Below are 18,980 nucleotides of genomic sequence, written 5' to 3' on the forward strand. Positions count from 1 at the left end.
AGGAATCAGACTTTGGGGTCTCCACAGGATGGATTAGAGACCCTCACAGGCCAGAAAATCCTCCTGGATGAACAGCAAACATTGTCTTTTCATTTCTGATGCACTTTATCATTGTCTTCTAAAATTTAACTTTTGAATAGGGTAAGATAACTGATAGCTCATTAAAGCTGATAATGGTCATTCCACCAGAGTCAGCAAATTAGTCCTAGGAATGGCTACCACTTCAGTATTTTGGCCTGGAGAATCCCATGGACGGAGGAGCCTGGCAGCTGCAGTCCACGGGGTCGCAAAGAGTCAGACACAGCTGAGCGACTTTCACTTCTTCACTTCCATATCTGCCAACGACTTACAGGGTGACCACGTCTTGTACCACTTTGCAAGTACTCAATGTCTAGCTCCAAGCTGGGCTGAGAGCACAATTATTTTTTTGCACATTGCTCCTTTATTAGAAATTATAAATGAGAAATTATTTCAACACCTGAAGACCAAACCTACAGCCTAAGGTTCCATAGACTCAAGATTTTTGACATTCTGGAATGAGCTTTCTGTAACGTATACCCTTTCTGTGGCATGAAAGCATCATTTTTTTTGTATTAAGCACTTCTTATGTTCCAGTTGTGAGCATTCTTCCTGTGACGGGGTCACTCAGTCCTCATTGTCCTATATGGCAGGTGCTTTTATTTGACTCATTTTTGTAAACAAGGAACAGTGCTAAGTGCTGGGGTTCCCAGTTGACCCAGAGAGTGGGGTCCACCAGGCCTTTCCCTGTTCCTTCTCTGCCCCCTTGGTTTGGGAGTTCCATTTAGGCTGAGGCTGGGAGGGGTTTGGGGGCAGCCACCTGGTCTTGCTCCGTAAGTTCCTCTAACCCCAGGCCCAGGAGGCAGCTGGGAGGGGCCTTTTCTCACCCCTCCATCTTAAGGCCCATGATTTATCGCAGCAGAAACTTGGGGTGTGCCTCCCTCTCCATGCCCCTGGAGCAAGAAGGTTTCTGTCATTTCTCTTTCCTGTGTGACAGCTCCCTCTCCCTCCCTTTCAGAGCCTAATACCCCACACCCCGGGGCTCAGGGGGATGGGAGACACTGCCCTGGAAGAAGCCCCGGGAGAGAGCCACCCCCGCCTGTCCGCGTGTGGGCCCAGCTGCTGTCCCCGCTCTGTGTCTGAGTGCAGGCTTGAGCTGCGGGGCAGCGTGAGGGCACTCCCTGCGGTGTGATTCGGTTTGTGACGGCCCTCGCCCACCCACCAGTCTGCTGCAGTGCCTGCAGTTCCATAACTGAGCCTCTTCCTGTTGTGGCAAGGATTGCCCTCTTGCACTGCGGGAAAGCAGTGTGGCTTAGTGGAAAGTATGTGGCTTGGGTACTTGACAGTCCTGGTTGTGTCATGGGCTAGTTGGGTGATCTGAGGGGCATTTCCTCCAGGTCTCAGGTTTCTCCATCTGTAAAATAAAGCAAATGATCCTTGCTTCTAGTGTTCTTATAAGGAGCAGAGCTGATTAGTGGAAAACATACAATAATAGCACAGTGAACGGTAGCTGACGTTACTCCTGTGTCCCTTAACGGGAGAATCTGTGAGACTCACCTAGCAAGGGGGCATCAGGGCACCAGCAGACCAGTCTGTGCCCACTTCGTATCTGGGACTCTCTTTTCCCATCCTGGCTGTCTGCTGTTTCTCACCTACCGCTATCCCCCCACATTCTTTGCTCTAAAGTGAACATAACCAGAACTTCCTCACATCTGTGCCCTTGCTCATGATTAAGAGCATGTTCTACACGAATGATTCACAACGTGTGGTCCCCAGACTACCAGCATCAGCATTACCCGGGAACCTAGGGGTGGGGCCTGGAAATCTGTGTTTTAACAAGCCTTCTGTGCCATTCTGATGCAGCGAAAGTTTGAGAACCCTGTTCTGTGTTACAGCACCTTCCTGCTTGAGCTTGAATCCCCCCTGGGCCTCTCACTAACCCACTAACTGGGACCTTGGGCAACTCTCTTAATTTCTCTGAGCTTCAGTTTCTTCATATATAAAATAGGAATAATAATAGTACCTGCCTCACAGGGTTGTTGTGAGAATTAAATGAGATAATCCTTAAAAAGTGCTTATCTCAGTGCCTAAAATGTGGTCAGTGTTCAGTAAAGATTATACATTATTTTTCTCATCATTACCATTATTCTGTATTATGTGAATGTATATATAATATATATGTGAATATATATGTATGTGAATAAATATATAGAATATACATACATTCTATATTCCTGGGACCCTCCCCCCACATATTACATAAGTGATATAATTACCCGTGTTGAATGTCCTCCAAAGAGTCTGTCTTGATCACTTGCCTTTGAGGCCATGTGGCTTATATTTGTCTGCATTCTCAGTGAACTGCCCAGGTTCTGTCTGCAGCATTCCACTCCAGTTCCTGGCATCTGAGCAGCTGCTTGGGCACTGTACAATAAATGTTGGTCTGAAATGCCATTTACCAAGACCCTGTCTGCCTATGGGCTTCCTTACTCTAGCTTTCTCTGTCACTTGCCACATTCTCTAAGTTGAAATGATCTCCAGCCTTCTGTGTCTTTTACGGTCTTGAGGAGAATGTCATCAGAACCCATGCTGAGTCATCTGGAAATCTTATTCTTTGCACCTTGTCATTGTTATTTCCCATCCTTGCTACACTGATTCCCCTTGAATAAGTATTTACCATGGAAGCATTTTTTTGAATCTTCTCTCAAGCCTTGCAAGGTTGGGATTGTAGTCTTCCTGTTGTAGTTGAGGGAACTGAGGCCCCAAACCTACAGCTTCTCCATGGCAACATTTGGTGGTGACCCAGGGCATTTGGCTCCAGAGTTGAGGTACTTTTTACTGCCCCATCTGTCCAATGCTGACACAATAAGCATTTCAAGTTTTCAAGGCTGGTAGCTCTCTGAATTTCTGAATGTTGGTCTGAGGCTGACCATTCACGGACCTTCTGCTGCACATGTATGTTCAGTCATGTCCGACTCTGCAATCCCATTGACTGTAGCCCGCCAGATTCCTCCGTCCATGGGATTCCCCAGGCAAGAATACTGGAGTGGGTTGCCATTTTCTTCTTCAGGGGATCTTCCTCACTCAAGGGTCAATCCCACGTCTCTTGAATTGGCAGGTGGATCGTTTACCACTGAGCCACCTGGGAAGCGTACACATACCTTCTGCTGGGAGGATGCCTTCTGCTGGCAGGATGCCTTCTGCCTAAATTTGACCTTCCTTACCTACTTTTCAGTTTCAGATCTGTTCGGCTGCTAAAGAATGACCCAGTTAACTTCCAGAAGTTCCCCTACACTAACGAGGATGAGGCCTGGAAGACCTACCTTGAAAACCCCCTGACGGCGGCCACAAAGGCCATGATGAGAGTCAACGGGGATGACGACAGCGTTGCAGCCCTGAGCTTCCTCTATGATTACTACATGGTAGGTAGTAATCATATGTCCGTATGTCCGCCGCCTCTGGGCACGCCCCCCCCGCAATTGAACATGCATCTTCGCTTTCAGGCTTCATGGCTCTCCAGCCCACTCTGACCACCCCTGACCCCTCACCATGTTCTTTCACACCTCTGGGCCTTTGCACATGCTGGTCCCTCTGCCTGGCACACTCACCTCTCCCCTGGCGAAATCCTACTCTCAGCTTTAAGTTACCTCATTCATCCCCTGAAGGTGGGGAAGGTGTTCTGGGCTTTCCCATGCTGTGCCTCCTCTGGGCACCCTCAGCAAGTACCATCATTTTCCTTGACACCGTCTTCAGAAACTTGCTGTTTGTGCATTTATTCCTGCATCTCACCTGTAGCGCTGAGCTCCTGGAGGGCAGGAACCATGTCATGGTCATGACTGAGCCCCCAGTACCCCACACTGCCTGCCACACAGTGCTCGATAGGTACTGGTTGAATGGATCGGTTCCTTGGCCACACACACCACAGCGATGACCTCTAACCCACCATCTTCTTTCTGTCCCTTAGGTCATCCCAGTTGCCCTGTCATCCCCCACCTGCCTATTTGCAGCCCCAGCTCCTAGAACATGCCTTCTGCTCTTGAGTCCATTCGTTTCCTTCAGGCCCTTCCCAAGGCCCAGCTTCTCTCGGAAGCCCTCCTTGTATCACCTCTCCCTCTCCTGAATGTCTCACTGTCGTCCATACCGTTGTGCACTATACCACTTCCTGACATACCATCTCTTATTGTTCTCCAATTGTTTCTGGGGCCTTGACTTTGAGACTGTCAGTTCCTAAGAACAGAAATTAGGCCTCTCACACATGAGAAGTGTGCTTAAACCTATTAGTGACCGCAAGTACATAACACACATGACATCACCCTCTTCCATTGCCTTTGCCAGACGCTGCTAATGGATTACAGCCTGTATTCGCACTGAAGACCACAAAATCTTTTTCAGCCTAGTAACTCCAGGCACCCCCCACCCATCTGTCTGAATTGTCATGACAGCAAACTTTCTTGCTATCCCTGTGCTGGGTTATTGCTCCTAGAGACTTTCCCAGATTGGAGGCTGGAGACCTGAATAGCTGATTGTTGTGATAACTGAATCTGAAGTTTGAAGATTCAAAGCCACCTTGTAAACCTTCAAATTCACTGGCCCAAGAAGTAGTTTATTCTACACGAAGGAAGGCAAACTCTGCAAATTCAGAGACCAAGTTGGGGGAAGTGGTCTCAGATACAAAAGAAACCCCGAATTATCTCTCTGGCCTTTAGTTCTTGTCGAGGAGTGGTATGGTACCCTCTCTTCCCTTCTCCCAGCAGACTGATGATGGAAAAGAAATCTGAGTTGACTGTCTTGGCCTGGGGACCTGGTAGGAGCCAGAATTCTAGGTCTAGCTTAAGCTTCAGCCTGGGATATATCGCTTGAGACTGGGCCATAAAATAAAATCTCGCACTATCTGCCCTGAGCAGCAGTCCATTCCCAGGGCCAGAATGGTGGGGCCAGGCCCTGAAGGTGACACTCGCAATGGTTTATTGCGGTACAGCATCCCAGGGAGATGCGCCTGTCCCCCTCCCCCTTCCCAGAGCACATTAGGTCAGAGGAGCACTGCAGATCGCAAGAGCACGGTCTGACGGTGTGGAAAGGGCTCCAGTTGGGAGTTGGAGACCTGTTCTACCTCAAGCTGGCCGTGTGACTTTAGGCAGTATAGTCCTAAAGGTGACCACTTACCATTTCTTACTGAATGCCGGACACTGTGCCAGGTACCTTTCCTCATGCTCTCCCATCAGTGTGATTAAAAACCCAGGCGCTGACATCACTAGACTTGGTCGGAGACCTTGTTCTGACTTTGTTAGCTTTAGGGAGAAATGACCCAAATTCTCTAAGATACAACAATATTATAATTATAATCATGAGAGGTAACATTTACATAGTGTTCTCCATGTGCCAGGTGCTAGTCTAAGCACTCACAACAATCCCAAGGGTTGGTATTACTATTATTATTCCTGCCATAAAGATGATGACAGTAAGGTGCAGAGAGGTTGAGGGCCTTGCCCAAGGTCACACAGCCAATATGTAGCAGATCTAAGAACTGTACCCAAGAAATCTGGATTCAGAGTCTGTGCTCCTAATCACTAAGATGACAGAGCCTGTCTGGACTTCAGTTTTCCTCATGCGTGTAATGGGGATAACATTAGTAGACATCACAGAGAGGTTGTAGAGATTAAATTGGAGCACGCAGAGAAGCCACTTAGCACAGGGCCCAGTGCATAGGAAGTACTCCATTAAAAAACAGTGAGCATTATATTTATTAATAAATCTTCACAACCCACTTAAGGGAGGGACTGTCATCCCCCACTTGACATATGAAGAAGCTGAATCTCAGAAAAGCACAATTGTTTATCCAGAGTCACACAGCACTTTTAAGTGGTAAAGTTAGAACTTAAGCTGGGCCTGCCTGACTCCAAATTCCATGATTCGTAAGTGCTAATTTCGGGGCACTTCTTCTCACTCTGTGACTTGGGGCTCAGACTAAATGGTCTACTAACTCAAAGGACTGGCAGCTTTCCTCCCAGTGACTAAGGTAGCTCCCCACATGACCAAGTCCCCTGGAGGGAGTTGAGGCTCGTGACAGATCTTACCCAAGAGCCACACATAAATCCTTTCTTCCTTTCTTCTCAGGGCCCCAAGGAGAAGCGGCTACTGTCCTCCAGCACTGGGGGCCGGAATGACCAAGGCAAGAGGTGAGGCTCACCCTCACCACCATCCCCGCCCCTCTGCCCTTCCCTACCCCCTCCCCACCTCACCTCACGCCCCTTATCCACTGGGCACAGGAGGCACAGTGCCAGTACTAGGGTCCACAGTACCCTTGTGCTTAGTCCCTCAGTTGTGTCCAGCTCTACAACACTCTTGTCCATGGGGATTCTCCAGGCAAGAAATACTGGAGCGGGTTGCCATGCCCTCCTCCAGGGGATCTTCCCAACCCAGAGATCAAGCCCAGGTCTCCCACACTGCAGGTGGATTCTTTACCATCTGAGCCACCAGGAAGTCCACTAAGGTACCCTTAGGGGCCCACAAAAGTATTTTATCTATTCTTAAAATCGGAAGAAAATGATATAATCCAGCCTGGATTGTATTTGTATTTATATGAGGATTTTGAAACTATTTTTTATGGAGGAAGGGACCTATGATCCCAAGAGACTGGGGCCCACAGAGTCATGGTGAGACCCTGCTTGAGTGCACACACACACACACACACACAAGTGCCTGCAGGCCACGTGGCTAAAGTTTACTGAAAACAAACTTCAAAGCCACAGTAGTGGAAAAGCCCTGCTGGAAGCTTTGCTGTCCTAGCTTCCAAACCCTCCCTGCAGCCTCAGGGGGAGGGGACACCTATGTTCCCATATTTCTTTCCCTTGGCTTTCTTAGGCCTCTGCCTGGCACTAGTGCCTCAGAGCATGGATGTTCCTTTTCTTATAGAGAGCAGCCCAGGCCATACTCATGGCCAGATGGGCGCTGGAAGAATACTGACCCCCACCTCCCTCTACTTTTCCTTACCCCCAGTAGGCAGGGCTTCTGCTGAGAAACCTTCTGGGTTTCCTTCTCTCATCCTTCTGGAAAGCCCAAACTGCTAAGGCAGGCACTGAAGCACTTGAGGCTGGCTTAGGGCCCTCCACTGCTACGAACAGTGGGTTTTTGTACGTTTTCCTCAAAACGAATTATTTAAAATGCTGTTAGCTTTTCTGATTGTAAAATACCTGCTTTTTATAAAGTGTTCAAATTCTATAGAAACATATAAAGTAAAAAAGGAAGGAAGGGGAGGAGGGAGGAATGAATTGGTAGATTATATAATGTATTTGTTCATTTGAAGAAAATTGTTTATAGGTGTATGACAATTTTAGGGAAATTATGAATAAATAAGTAGAAAATTCTAGAATGAGGAAGCTCAAGTTAATATCATAACTCCAGTAGCAACAAAGTTTGTTCTAAGAAAACTTACCATAGTGAAATATTTGACCAGCCAGCAAACAATATTTGTGTAGTTATAACAGGTAAACTTTCTACTGTTGAAACTCTTTAAATTTAGTTTACTTTTTAAAAGCAAATTTGATGTAGTAATAAAATAAATACCCATATTGAGGCTGGCGCTTGAGAATCAGAAGTATGGTGGTGGAAATGGAAGACTGACACAGTCACAGGAGGGCACCCGTTGATCACAGAATCATCTTATGATCAGATCTGTGTGTTCACTCAGTCTCTCTGATGCTGTGACTCTCGGGCTCAGGTGTGAAAATCGTTTATCTGGCTCTTTTGACAAAGTGAGGACTGTATGCAAAAATTCTCTGGATTCTGTACAATGAAATGCATTAAAGACACTGTTATTTTTGCTTAAAAATACAAAGTAAAAAAGTGAAAGTTTCTTGCAATTCTACTTTCTTATTTCCCTTAATAGTTTGGGGTATATCCTTCCAGACCTTTTTCTCAATGTACACTATTTGTGACTCACAAATACCCACTCTTGCCCTCACCAGGAATGACTCAGTACAGTAATTTTAGTGTGGGGACATCTGACCCTGGATGAGGAATGAATAAACTTTCAGTTTTTAAATTACCAAGTACTGTAACAGAGAAAGCAGGCATTTGCCCCCTGAACCTCGATCCTGTACCTGGTTCCTCCCCGCTTCCCCCTGTGACACAGCGGGCCCGCTGCAGTGTCTCATTTCAGGCCCGTTGGGAAGACCTAATGTTACCTTGGATTAAAGAAGGTCAAATATGTCAGTGAGATGGTCACCTTGCAGTCCAGCCAAGGACCCCCTCTAGGCTCCAAGAAAAGAGGTGTACCCACTTATCCCTCCTCTCTCTCCTCAGGTACTACCATGGCATGGAATATGAGATGGACCTCACCCCCCTTGAAAGTCCCACGCACCTCATGAAATTCCTGACAGAGAATGTGTCTGGAACCCCAGAATACCCAGATGTGCACAAGAAGAATAACCTAATGAGCGTGGAGGGGGCTGCACCCACGCCAGGCAAGGCAGCTCTCCTTCCCGCAGGCCCCAGCAAGCTGGAAACCGGCTCCGTGGACAGCTACCTGCTGCCCACCAGCGATGTGTATGATAATGGCTCCCTCACCTCCTTGTTTGAGAGCATTCACGGGGTGCCTCCCACGCAGCGCTGGCAGCCTGACAGCACCTTCAAAGATGACCCACAGGAGGTGAGGGCCCACCCCCACACCCCTCCAGCATCCCTGGGTACCTGCAAGCAGAGAAGACGGTGAGGCAGTCAGAGCTTTGGAATCACTGGGAGAAAGAGTCCTCGAGCTGAGGCAGGGTCGCCATGGACTTTTGTCCAGGTTGTGCACTGTACAACCTTTACAGTTGTTTGCAGTGGCCCTGGGTTGAGGTCCCAGTGGAACTGAACGTGGATTTTCCCTGGATTGTGTTTCTCTGCAGTCTCTACTCTTCCCAGATATCCTGAAAACATCCCCAGAACCCCCGGGTCCAGAGGACTATCCCAATCCCAAGAGGTAAGTTAGCCTCTCTGGACCCTTGACCACTGGGCAGTGGGCAGGGGACTGCAGACAGATCTGCACACTGTCCACAGAGCAAGCATCATCACCGAATGAAAAGAGAGACGTGAAGGCATGTAAAAGAAAGAGTAATTTCTACATCCCTTTCCCAGGTTGCGACAAGCAGCTCAGAACTCAGCACCATGTTAGAAAATCAAGGTTCCATTGTTTCCTGGTCTCCCTGGAACTTGGTCACCCCTCAGGGCTCTCTCGTTTCCATTATTCGTTATTCAGGAGGATTGTGCCTCAACAAAGCCATTAAGTAGAATCCCTGGAAACGGGGAAATGGAGGCCCTGGGAAGTAGAGTGATTTGGTGAGGCTGCATGGTGAATCCATAGCAGAGCCTCAGGCTTCCCGCCCCACCACCCTCTGGGACACTCCAGCCTGGGAGTCCAGCCTCACTGTCCTCTTGCGCCTCCCCGCAGTGACTTTGAGTATACCCTGGGCTCCCCCAAAGCCATCCACGTCAAGTCAGGCGAGTCGCCCATGGCCTACCTCAACAAGGGCCAGTTCTACCCTGTCACCCTGCGGACGCCAGCAGGCAGCAAGGGCCTCGCCTTGTCCTCCAGCAAGGTCAAGGTACGTTGGCCACCCTGGGACTGCTTGGGAAGCGGGCGGGGTGGTCAGGTCAGCCCTGCCTGCCGGGGCTTCCAGGGAGAGGGTGTTGTTAGAGGACTGCCCGTTGCCAGGGAAGAGGGGCAGCCCAGCCAAAGGGCAGGGCCGCCTGACCCCGGCTCCGGGAAAGGAGGTTGCCCGGGCCTCTCCTGAGGCAGGGGGTCACGGTGACCGCTGTGCTTGCAGAGCGTGGTGATGGTGGTCTTCGACAATGAGAAGGGCCCGGTTGAGCAGCTGCGCTTCTGGAAGCACTGGCATTCGCGGCAGCCCACCGCCAAGCAGCGGGTCATCGACGTGGGTGAGAGCCCGCCCACACCCTGCACCCCAGTGTCTCTCTCTCTGGCTCTCTGTCTCACACCTCTCTCTCTCTCTCACACACACACACACACGCACACACGCACACGCACACACACACACGCACACACACACACACACGCACACTCCAGGCAGGCCTTTCTTGCTGTCCCCCTTCCTCCCGCCCCCCTTCTGACCTCCGCAGGGCTTATTTCTGACTCCAGCCGCCTGCCTGGCCCCTGTCTCCAGGTCATAAGCTGTGGGGTTTGCAGGGATTTGCATGTTGACTGGAAGCAGTGACCTCTTTTCTTTGTTGCTTTGGGATAAACAAGGCTCTGGGGGCCCCAGGAGTACCACATAAACAGACCCCTGGGGTGCTGGCTGGCCTGTCCCCATCAGGGGTCTTGGCCAGTTGAGACACAAATGCATGAGATAACTGTGCGGGCGACGGGTGAGTTGGAAGCTGGAAGCACAGTGCCAGGGCAGCTCTGCTTTGGAAGCTGGAAGCTTCGTGCTTTGTTGGTGGGCAGGGAGCCAGGGAAGGCCTCCTTCTGTGTGCCGCCAGTCCTGGCCCTGAGACGGGTGGGAGGGCAAGCCCATCCTCGGATCTCCAGGCCCAGGCTCTGTCAGTCTCTTCCTGACGTGTGACCTGTGTCATCTCCCCTTCCTAAGCCTCGGCTTCTTCAACTGTCACTTGGGAAAATACCAGCCACCCCATCTGCCTGCCGTGCAATTTCTGCCTTGGAACCATGTGTGCTAGAGAACATGACACAAATAGGGACGATTCAGTGACTTCTCTGAGAGGCCAGATGGCACAGTGGTTAGGAGCCTGGGCTCAGGAGCCAGAGAGAAATGACCTCCAGAACTTGTTCTCCCTTTTATCAACTGTGACCAGACTTCTCTGAACTCTGTTCTCCTCATGTGTAAGCTGAATATTCATAGCATTGCTGTGAGGATTAACTGAGGGCTTGCTGTATTTTAAGTGTATAGCTCAGTTCAGTTCAGTCACTCAGTCGTGTCCGACTCTTTGTGACCCCATGGACTGCAGCACACCAGGCCTCCCTGTCCATCACCAACTCCCACAGTTTACTCAAACTCATGTCCATTGAGTCGGTGATGCCATCCAGCCATCTCATCCTCTGTCATCCCCTTCTCCTCCTGACTTCAATCTTTCCTAGCATCAGGGTCTTTTCAAATGAGTCAGTTCTTCCCATCAGGTGGCCAAAGTAATGGAGTTTCAGTGTCAACATCAGTCCTTCCAATGAATATTCAGGACTGATCTCCTTTAGGATGGACTGGTTGGATCTCCTTGCAGTCCAAGGGACTCTCAGGAGTCAAGTGCATAGTAGTACTATCATTTATTTAATGTTGCAAGTTCAATACTGATTTTACTATGGTTATGACTACCACTGTGACTTCGATTACCATTTTACCTAGGAGATCTCCTAAATCACAGTCGCACTGAAAAGAATAAGCTCCACCCCAAAATCATGTGGGCCCTGGCCTAGTTGGCAAAGTTAAGGAGTCCCTCTGGGATTTGGGCAGATCTCCTTCCCAGACTGGACCTCAGTTTTTCCATCTGTAGCCCAGGGCACAATGAGTAACTTCCTCCCTAGTTTGAAGCATGGTTCTTGGGGGAGAGGATCCAAGTCCCTGCCAAGAACAGGGTCCAGCCCCTAATGACCCCTCCCCATGGTGCCCCCACATACCTTGTCTCCTGACTCTCCTCTGGTCTCCTGTGGTTTCAGCCGACTGCAAAGAAAACTTCAACACTGTCCGGCACATTGAGGAGGTGGCGTATAATGCACTGTCCTTTGTGTGGGATGTCCATGAGGAGGCCAAGGTCAGTGCGGGGGGCATGGCTGGGACGGGACTGGGCTGCCAGCAAGTCCCAGGAAAGGGCCTGTCCCTAGGATGGTGGTAGCTGCTCCAGTGAGGGCACCAGGGAGGAGGCAGGATACAGGAGTGAAGGAGAAGCACAGGCTCTAAGCTAGAGTGGCCGGGCCCTTATCCCACCTCCGTGACCTTGGACAAGTGCCTTAGCTGAAAATTGGGAGTGTAACCTTAGTGTGAATGGATAGGCTGGCATGAGGCTCAGGTGAGATAAGAGAAAGGTAGAGCACAGCTGGTGCAGAAGTGGTGGCTGTTGTTATTAGTCCAATCCACCCATTTGCCAGATGGGAAAACTGAGTTGTGCCAGCCACACAGTGAGCTGCTGCTGCTGCTTGGGTTTCCTGACATGTGAGCCAGTGCAGAGCGTTGCAGGAGAAGTGCTGTGGGGTCTGATAGATGAAGGCTGAAGTCCGCTACCTCACTCATGGAGCCCACAGGAAGCGAAGAGCAACCTGCCTCCTAGAGTTGTGGTGAAGATCTGAGGAGATCATGCAGGATGGAGCAACGGGCACTTTGTACGCCAAGCCCATCGGAGAGGCCTGAGAAATGGAGCCTCTGGCAGTATTTTTTCATACCAGTGATGAAGCCACGTAGTGCTTGAGACCAGCCTCACACTCGCCGGTGCTGCCGGGTCCCTCTGAGTCTCAGTCTTCTGTTTGGACAGGTGGTTTCATGGAATAGGCACTAGTCAGAGGGTCAGGGGCTGGGTGAGCTTGGGCCTGTCCCTTCACCAGCCTGGGCCAGGCTTACCGCATCAGACCAAGTTTGGGTCAGGCTCGTGGCAAAGTCTCTTTGACCTGGGAGAGCCGGGGAGCTCATCCCTGCCTCCCTGCCACCCCACCTCCCCTCATGGGGCGGTCTAGGCTGCCCGGAGAAAACCAAGGTGAATGGGCTCTGAAAACAGCAAGGAGAAGCACAAAGGCAAGGGATTATTATTATTCAAACAGACACCCGGGACTGGGGAGGAGCTGGGGCCTCCAGTTCAGGGAGTGGGGGAAGAGTTTCGTGGGAAGGGAGCGGTGGGTTTCGGTGGGGATTTTCTCACAGCCTCTTAAGCCCCCAGGCTTGGGTCTTTGTCAGGTGTGAGCTGGGTGGGGGCGGCATCAGGGCTGAGCTGGCTGAGGGGGAGGTATGTCTGGCATGCATCTGGGGGCCTGGCCCCCAGCAGCCAGGGAAGGAAGGGGGTCTGCTCCAGCACCACCCCACCCCCACTTGTTCAAGTCAGGATCGTTTCCAAGGGAAGCGTCCCAAGGAATAGGGGCCAGCCTGGAGTGGGTTCTGGCCTGGTGTCCCATGGAGAAGCCAGCAGTAGGCAGTCAGTAGGTGAGCTTGCTAAGAGACGTCCAGCTAAGACTGACCCCAAGCTACCATCAGCTGGACACAGGCTTCTGGCTGAGACTCCTATCTGTCCCACTCACAACAACAGTTATGAAATATCCAAGCCCCCTAGGTATTCTGCCACCCTCACAGCCACAGGAGTTAAGTTTAATTGTCCCCATTTAGCAGATAGAGAAACTGAGGCTTCATGAGGTTCAAGAACTTATCTAAAGTCACATGGCTTGAGGGGCAGAGTCTGAGTGGCCCCGCGTCCAAGCTCATTCCTCTCTGCCACCCTGCCCAACTCCCTGTGGAAGCATCAGGGAGCCACATGCATGCTCAGAGCCTCCGTCTCCTGGGCTGTAAAACGGGGGTGACTGGTTCAGGCGCGTGTGCCACGCTCTGTGGCCCTGGGCAGGGCGAGCAGGAAGGTATTTTATGGAGCTGGCGGGGAGGGGATTTGGGCCCTTCTCCACCTTCTTGCTCTGAGTTGCAAAAAAAAAAAAAAAATGAGGCTCTGGATTTTAAATTCCTGAAGGACCCTTAATCTCCCTCCCTGGCCCTTGATCCTTTGGGCTGCCCCTGGCAATCTAGCGGGAGCTGCATTGTCCACTGGTGACACCCTGGGCTCCAGCTCCGGTTCCCTTATATGCTCCCTCTGTCGCCCTCGGACAGCGGCCCTCTCGGAGCGTGGGTCTTCCCTGGAAAAAAGAGGTGGTGAGGTTTGCCTTCCGGGGGCGTTGTGAAGTTGAGGGTGCCCACCCGGTGCCCAGAAGACTCCATGGTCCTCAGGGAGGTCGTGGGACTGCAGGTCTGGGGACCTGGGCCGGCTGTTTAGCGAGCTCCCGCCTCTGTCCCCAGGTGTTTGTTGGCGTCAACTGCCTCAGCACAGACTTCTCCTCCCAGAAGGGGGTGAAGGGCGTCCCCTTGAACCTGCAGATCGACACCTACGACTGTGGCTCCGGCACCGAGCGCCTGGTGCACCGCGCTGTCTGCCAGATCAAGATCTTCTGTGACAAGGTGGCCGGGCCGACCCTCCGCGGGGCCCTGGGCGGGCGGGCCAGCCCAACCTGTGCGCCCTCCTCAGCCACGCTGGGTGCACCTGCCTCTGCTGCTTGCTCCCTGAGCGTCTGTGTCTTTGTGTGCCTGTCATCTGTCTGTCTGGCTCTCTGTGGGTGTGTTCTCCTCTGCTCAGCCCTTCCTCTTTCTACGCATCTCTTCCTAGGTCTCTGTACAAAGCTCCCCAGGTTTCTTCTGCTCTGTGTCCGTCTTTTTCACGTTTCCCTTTCTTCTTCCCTCCCTCTGAGTTCCTTTCCCTTTTCCCTGTGTCTGTCTCTGTTCCTCTCTCCCCACACCTCTCTGCCTCTCTGTTTCTCTGTCTCCCAAGGCTTTACTGACCTCAGACAGGGCTGGGGCGTGCTGGGCCGGGCCGAGTGCTGGTACCTTCCCGTTTCCTGATCTCACCCTGGGAAGAAAGCAACCCCGGAAGTCCCATAGTTGCGAGGAAAAGCAGCCAGCCCTCTTGAGACCACTGGTGACCCCTGGCCCCCTGTCTCCCCCAGGGAGCAGAAAGAAAGATGCGGGATGATGAGCGGAAGCAGTTCCGGAGGAAGGTCAAGTGCCCCGACTCCAGCAACAGTGGTCAGTGGACCTGGGCTGGGCTGGGTTGGCGTGAAGGGGAGAGGAGACGAGAGGGCAGAGGCATGAACAGAGGGACCTCCAGGCACAATGCCTTCCTTTTCCCACTAGGCATCAAGGGCTCCCTGCTAGCCGGCTTCAGGGGCAATGAGACCACCTACCTGCGGCCTGAGGCGGACCTGGAGACCCCGCCAGTGCTGTTCATCCCCAGCGTGCACTTCTCCAGCCTTCAGCGTCCTGGAGGGGTGAGGGTCTTGGGCTGAGAGAGGGTCTGGGCCTCTGGGTGGGGCCGTCTTAGCAGAGACCAGCCGGGAGCAACCTGCCACTTAGCAGGACAGGCCAAGTTAGAGGTTGATAGGTCCTGGCATCACCAAAATGGAAATGTCTTTATTGAATCCCAGGGGACTCAAAAAATGTATATACAGTCATATAAGTTCAGGGACCTTTTCTACTGAACAGTGCTCATGAAGAAATGAACTTCATACCCATTGAAATGTTCACTCTTGGAGCACACACGGGCGGCTTCTAATGTCCGAGCCCCAGGTTAGAGTGCAGCCGTGTCAGAAGTGGGTGGATAATGATCGTCTCAGCAATGCTTGTGAGGCTCACTTTACACCAAGCACTGCTCTTAGCGCTTTCCACGCATCCTCTCCTTAACCCTCATCACCTCCTTATGAAGTCGGTAATGTCGTTCTCCCTGGATTCACGGGATGGAAATTGAGCCATTGAGACCAAAATCACACAGGCCGTGGCAGAGCCAAGACTGGAGCCCAGGCAACCTGGCTTCAGAGTCAACGCCCGTCACCACGGGTCACACCACCTCTCAAGACAGGGAGCCGCTCACCAAGCACCTTGACCGGCCAGCCCTTTGCTGTGTCCTCTCATTTCTCCCTCACAGGCATCTTTTGAGGTAGAGGCTGTTATCCCCATTTTTCCCGACAAGGTCACACAACAAGTCAGCGGCAGAATCAAGATCCCAGAGCCTGCCTGTTAGTTTGCTTCCATATTATGCAATTTGACCGTTTCCACCTGTTGAGCTCCCCATTTAGGTGGGCATGTTTACAGAAATGGCCATCAGTTCACAAAGGCATTCAGTGCATTGACTCCGGACAATAAGATCACTTATGGAGCAGCCAGTCCTGGTGTCGGCCTTGGCACACGTTTAAAGCCTCTCTATGTCTGCCACACCCCCTTCTCTGCCCTGAAGTAGTTCTGTGGCCCCCATAGCACAGGAGGCTGTGTTAACCCGCTCTCCCCCCAACCCCAACCAGAGGCCTCAAGTAGGGAGACGCCCACTTGAGGGATGGAAGCCCCCATCGCCAGGCTGCCAGCTCTCCTGTGGGAGGAAGAAGTGGGAGACCGGTCCTTGTACCTGTGAGCCCGAGAGAGGGGACCCGCGGAGTGGAAAGTCCCCGTCCTGCCTCCTGGGGGGTTGCCCTGGAGACGGCCCTCTCGGGGCCTGGGTGTCTTACCCCGCAGGACCAGTGATGGCTGTGCCAGGGGCACAGGAGGGCTCCACAACCTGCCTCTCCCCTTCCGCTCACGTTGCCTCAGCTCCAGCTGCCTAGTTACCAGCTGCAGGCCAGCCTGCAGTCCCAGCCCCCCGGGGGAGCTGGCATCACTGATTCGGCCGCCATCCCTTGAGCACCTTGTGTGTTCACGGAGTCCTGACTCATCCACCTTGGGCTTGGTTCTTCCTTTCAACTCAAGGTCTCAGCTCACTTGAGGGGACTTATCTGAGGAGAATGAGCTGGAAAGGCATTAGAGCTGCTTCCCCCCACCCCCACAGCCCCCCACAAAGATTGTCCCAGAAAGCCTCCAGCAGCTGAGGGCTCGCCTCGTCTTCCCGTGTGTGTCTGTGTGTGTGTGTGATGGAAAATGTCTCCCTCTTCCTTGCAGGCAGTGCTCTCAGCGGGACACGGCAGCTCCAACAGGTATGGAGAGAAGCAGCCAAGGGCCTCGCCTCCCTCCTGCCGCGGCTCGTTGGCTCCCAGCCTGCCCTTCCCTTTGCTGTCCCCCAAGCCAGAGGCTGGGCCCAGAGGAGGCACCGGGAGACTCTGCCCCCAGCCCCCAAGCTAGACTCACGCTCCTTTCTCCCTGAAACTGCCCGAGTTTTTATGGGTTTGTTTTATTTGAAAAGTTGGCGAATCTTTGGCGAGACACCTGCTTGTAAAATGGGAAAGAAAAAGCCTCCGAGATGGTGGTGCAGATTTGGAGCCCGAGGAGGGCAGCTGTGTGGGAGGACTTAGGGGGAACCACCCTGCGCCTACCCCCCTCACCCCCCGCCCCAGCAGACTCCGAGGCCCCAGGAGGGGCCAGGCCATCGCCTTCTGCCCAGGATGGGCCTCTGCGTCCTTCCCTCTGTCAGCTACAGTCGCTTCACCACTTTCAGCTTCAGCTAGAAATCTGTCAGAGGAAAATGGGCTCGTGAGTATGAGGCAGATATGAGAGGCAGCATGGAAAAGAACCTCTGTAAACAGGAAAGCACTTTATGAAGATCACGTATTGTTGGTATCAGTCTCTTCCGTATAAAAGGAAGTACTTTCACACCAAATTCACTTATCACCTCACAACAGCCCCAGTGAGTCAAGCAAGCAGGGGTTATTGCTTCACTTTATAGACAAGGAAACTGAGGCTCAGAGAAGTGAAGTGACTTGCCAGAGGTCACACAGCTGTGAGTTAGCAGAGGCAGGCTGAGACCTACAGCTGACCTACTCCAAAACCCACAAGCTTCCCTCCTTCCACTGACTCACATCCAACTTGATTCTTTTAAAGAAGAATAATGTTGATGATGAAACAGTAGTCCATATTTATCGAGGCCCTACTGTGGGCCACACAGTGTTCTAAAAGCGGCGTGCATTATCTCCTTCAACCACACAACTTTAGGAAGCGCCCCATATAGACAAGGACCCAGCTCGGGAGGGGCAGGGCTGGGACGTGAACCCATGCAGGCCGGCTCCAGAATCTGCTGCTTTACCTCTGTCCCACTGCTTTGCGCCCACCCTCTTAGGGTCTTTACCTCTGGGCCCGTCAGCCTCTGGGATCTCCCCGGTTCCTCACAGGCCTCTTCCTGCCTTCCCCACAGGCTGTCTCTGAAGCGCCCCTGCTCACCCTTCGCCGAGGAGTTTGAGCCTCTGCCCTCCAAACAGGCCAAGGACGATGATCTGCAGAGAGGTAGCCTCCCGTCCACCCCCGCCCCAGCTCCCCACGAGGCCTCCCCAAAGCCTCCACCTGATCCTGGTCCAGGCAGCCGGGGCTGTACCGCCCCAGCGGGGAGGGCCTGAGGGGTTCTTTAACTCGCTGGGGCTGGGGCTGGGCCAGGATTTGAGAGAGGGGCGGACAGCCATGGAGCTGGAGGGCTTCTGCCTGCTCTGACCTTGGTGGACGTGGGTGTCCTGGGGCAGCCGTAAGGCAATAGGCTTGTGTTGCTGGGCAGTCTCCCCACTTTCTCTGATAGGGGGAGGAGTGGGTGGGCTTTCCCTACCTGGCGTTCTGGCTTTGACACAGTAAGTCTGTGACTTCCTGGGAGAGGGGGACTGGAGCTAACCATCAAGAAGAAACCAACCACCAATTAAGATCAAAAGCATCTAGCAACCTTGAACTGAGCCTTGCACCCTACTTGGTGTCATATCAATACTGCCCACAACAACTCTGAAATAGCAGGTGGAGCTGCCTCCATTTTCCATCTGGATAAGATGGGGCTTAGTGATGTTAAAAGAACTTCTTCAAGGTCGCAGAGCTGGCAGGTGGCAGGGCAGGGATTCAAACCCACCAGGATCAGCAGAGTCTGAGGAAGTGCGGGGGTCTACAGAGCCAGGTGGGGTGTTTCCCAGCTGGGGACAGACCCTCAGCAAGGATTTGCTCTTTTTGCAGAAATTAGTCTTGGGTTAGCCCCCTAGATGTCCCCTTGTGCCTCTAAAAGCCGCCCCTTTGCTTCTCAGTTCTGCTGTACGTGCGGAGGGAGACTGAGGAGGTATTTGACGCCCTCATGTTGAAGACCCCGGACCTGAAGGGGCTGAGGAGTGCGGTAAGAGGCCTAGTGGACCCCGCCCTGCCCTGGCTGCATCCCGCTCTGCACTCCCATCTCCCCGCCATTCTTCACCATCCAGTTCTGATTTCCCACAGGAAGATTCCAGGAAGGAATATTCTGGAACATTAGCTTTCTGCTGGCCCACCCATCCCGCCCCATCTGAGGGCGCCTGT

At 52.4% G+C, this 18,980-nt stretch overlaps 1 protein-coding gene and 1 long non-coding RNA gene across 3 annotated transcripts in view; one reads left to right on the forward strand and one right to left on the reverse strand.

Moving 5' to 3' along the window:
* Positions 1 to 18,980, forward strand: part of GRHL3 (grainyhead like transcription factor 3) — a 35,632-nt gene that overhangs the window by 9,308 nt on the left and 7,344 nt on the right. The window contains exons 2-14 of the mRNA XM_020874565.2: positions 3,254 to 3,440; positions 6,133 to 6,194; positions 8,320 to 8,665; positions 8,904 to 8,977; positions 9,446 to 9,599; positions 9,822 to 9,933; positions 11,678 to 11,772; positions 14,001 to 14,159; positions 14,702 to 14,780; positions 14,889 to 15,022; positions 16,677 to 16,711; positions 17,863 to 17,951; positions 18,719 to 18,804. Of these exons, the coding sequence (XP_020730224.2) occupies positions 3,254 to 3,440; positions 6,133 to 6,194; positions 8,320 to 8,665; positions 8,904 to 8,977; positions 9,446 to 9,599; positions 9,822 to 9,933; positions 11,678 to 11,772; positions 14,001 to 14,159; positions 14,702 to 14,780; positions 14,889 to 15,022; positions 16,677 to 16,711; positions 17,863 to 17,951; positions 18,719 to 18,804 (1,612 nt within the window). The remainder of the gene's footprint in view (positions 1 to 3,253; positions 3,441 to 6,132; positions 6,195 to 8,319; positions 8,666 to 8,903; positions 8,978 to 9,445; positions 9,600 to 9,821; positions 9,934 to 11,677; positions 11,773 to 14,000; positions 14,160 to 14,701; positions 14,781 to 14,888; positions 15,023 to 16,676; positions 16,712 to 17,862; positions 17,952 to 18,718; positions 18,805 to 18,980) is intronic.
* Positions 504 to 9,173, reverse strand: LOC110125500 (uncharacterized). Of its 2 annotated transcripts, none has more exons than XR_002310091.2 (3): positions 8,707 to 9,173; positions 7,582 to 7,800; positions 504 to 1,432 (listed from the first exon to the last, which is right to left on the reverse strand). It is a non-coding gene; the product is annotated as an uncharacterized lncRNA (long non-coding RNA). The 2 variants fall into 2 exon arrangements; XR_002310092.2 differs by lacking the exon at positions 8,707 to 9,173 and adding an exon at positions 8,584 to 8,698.

The sequence above is a fragment of the Odocoileus virginianus genome, chromosome 30, assembly GCF_023699985.2.
Source record: "Odocoileus virginianus isolate 20LAN1187 ecotype Illinois chromosome 30, Ovbor_1.2, whole genome shotgun sequence".
Lineage (NCBI taxonomy): Eukaryota > Metazoa > Chordata > Mammalia > Artiodactyla > Cervidae > Odocoileus > Odocoileus virginianus.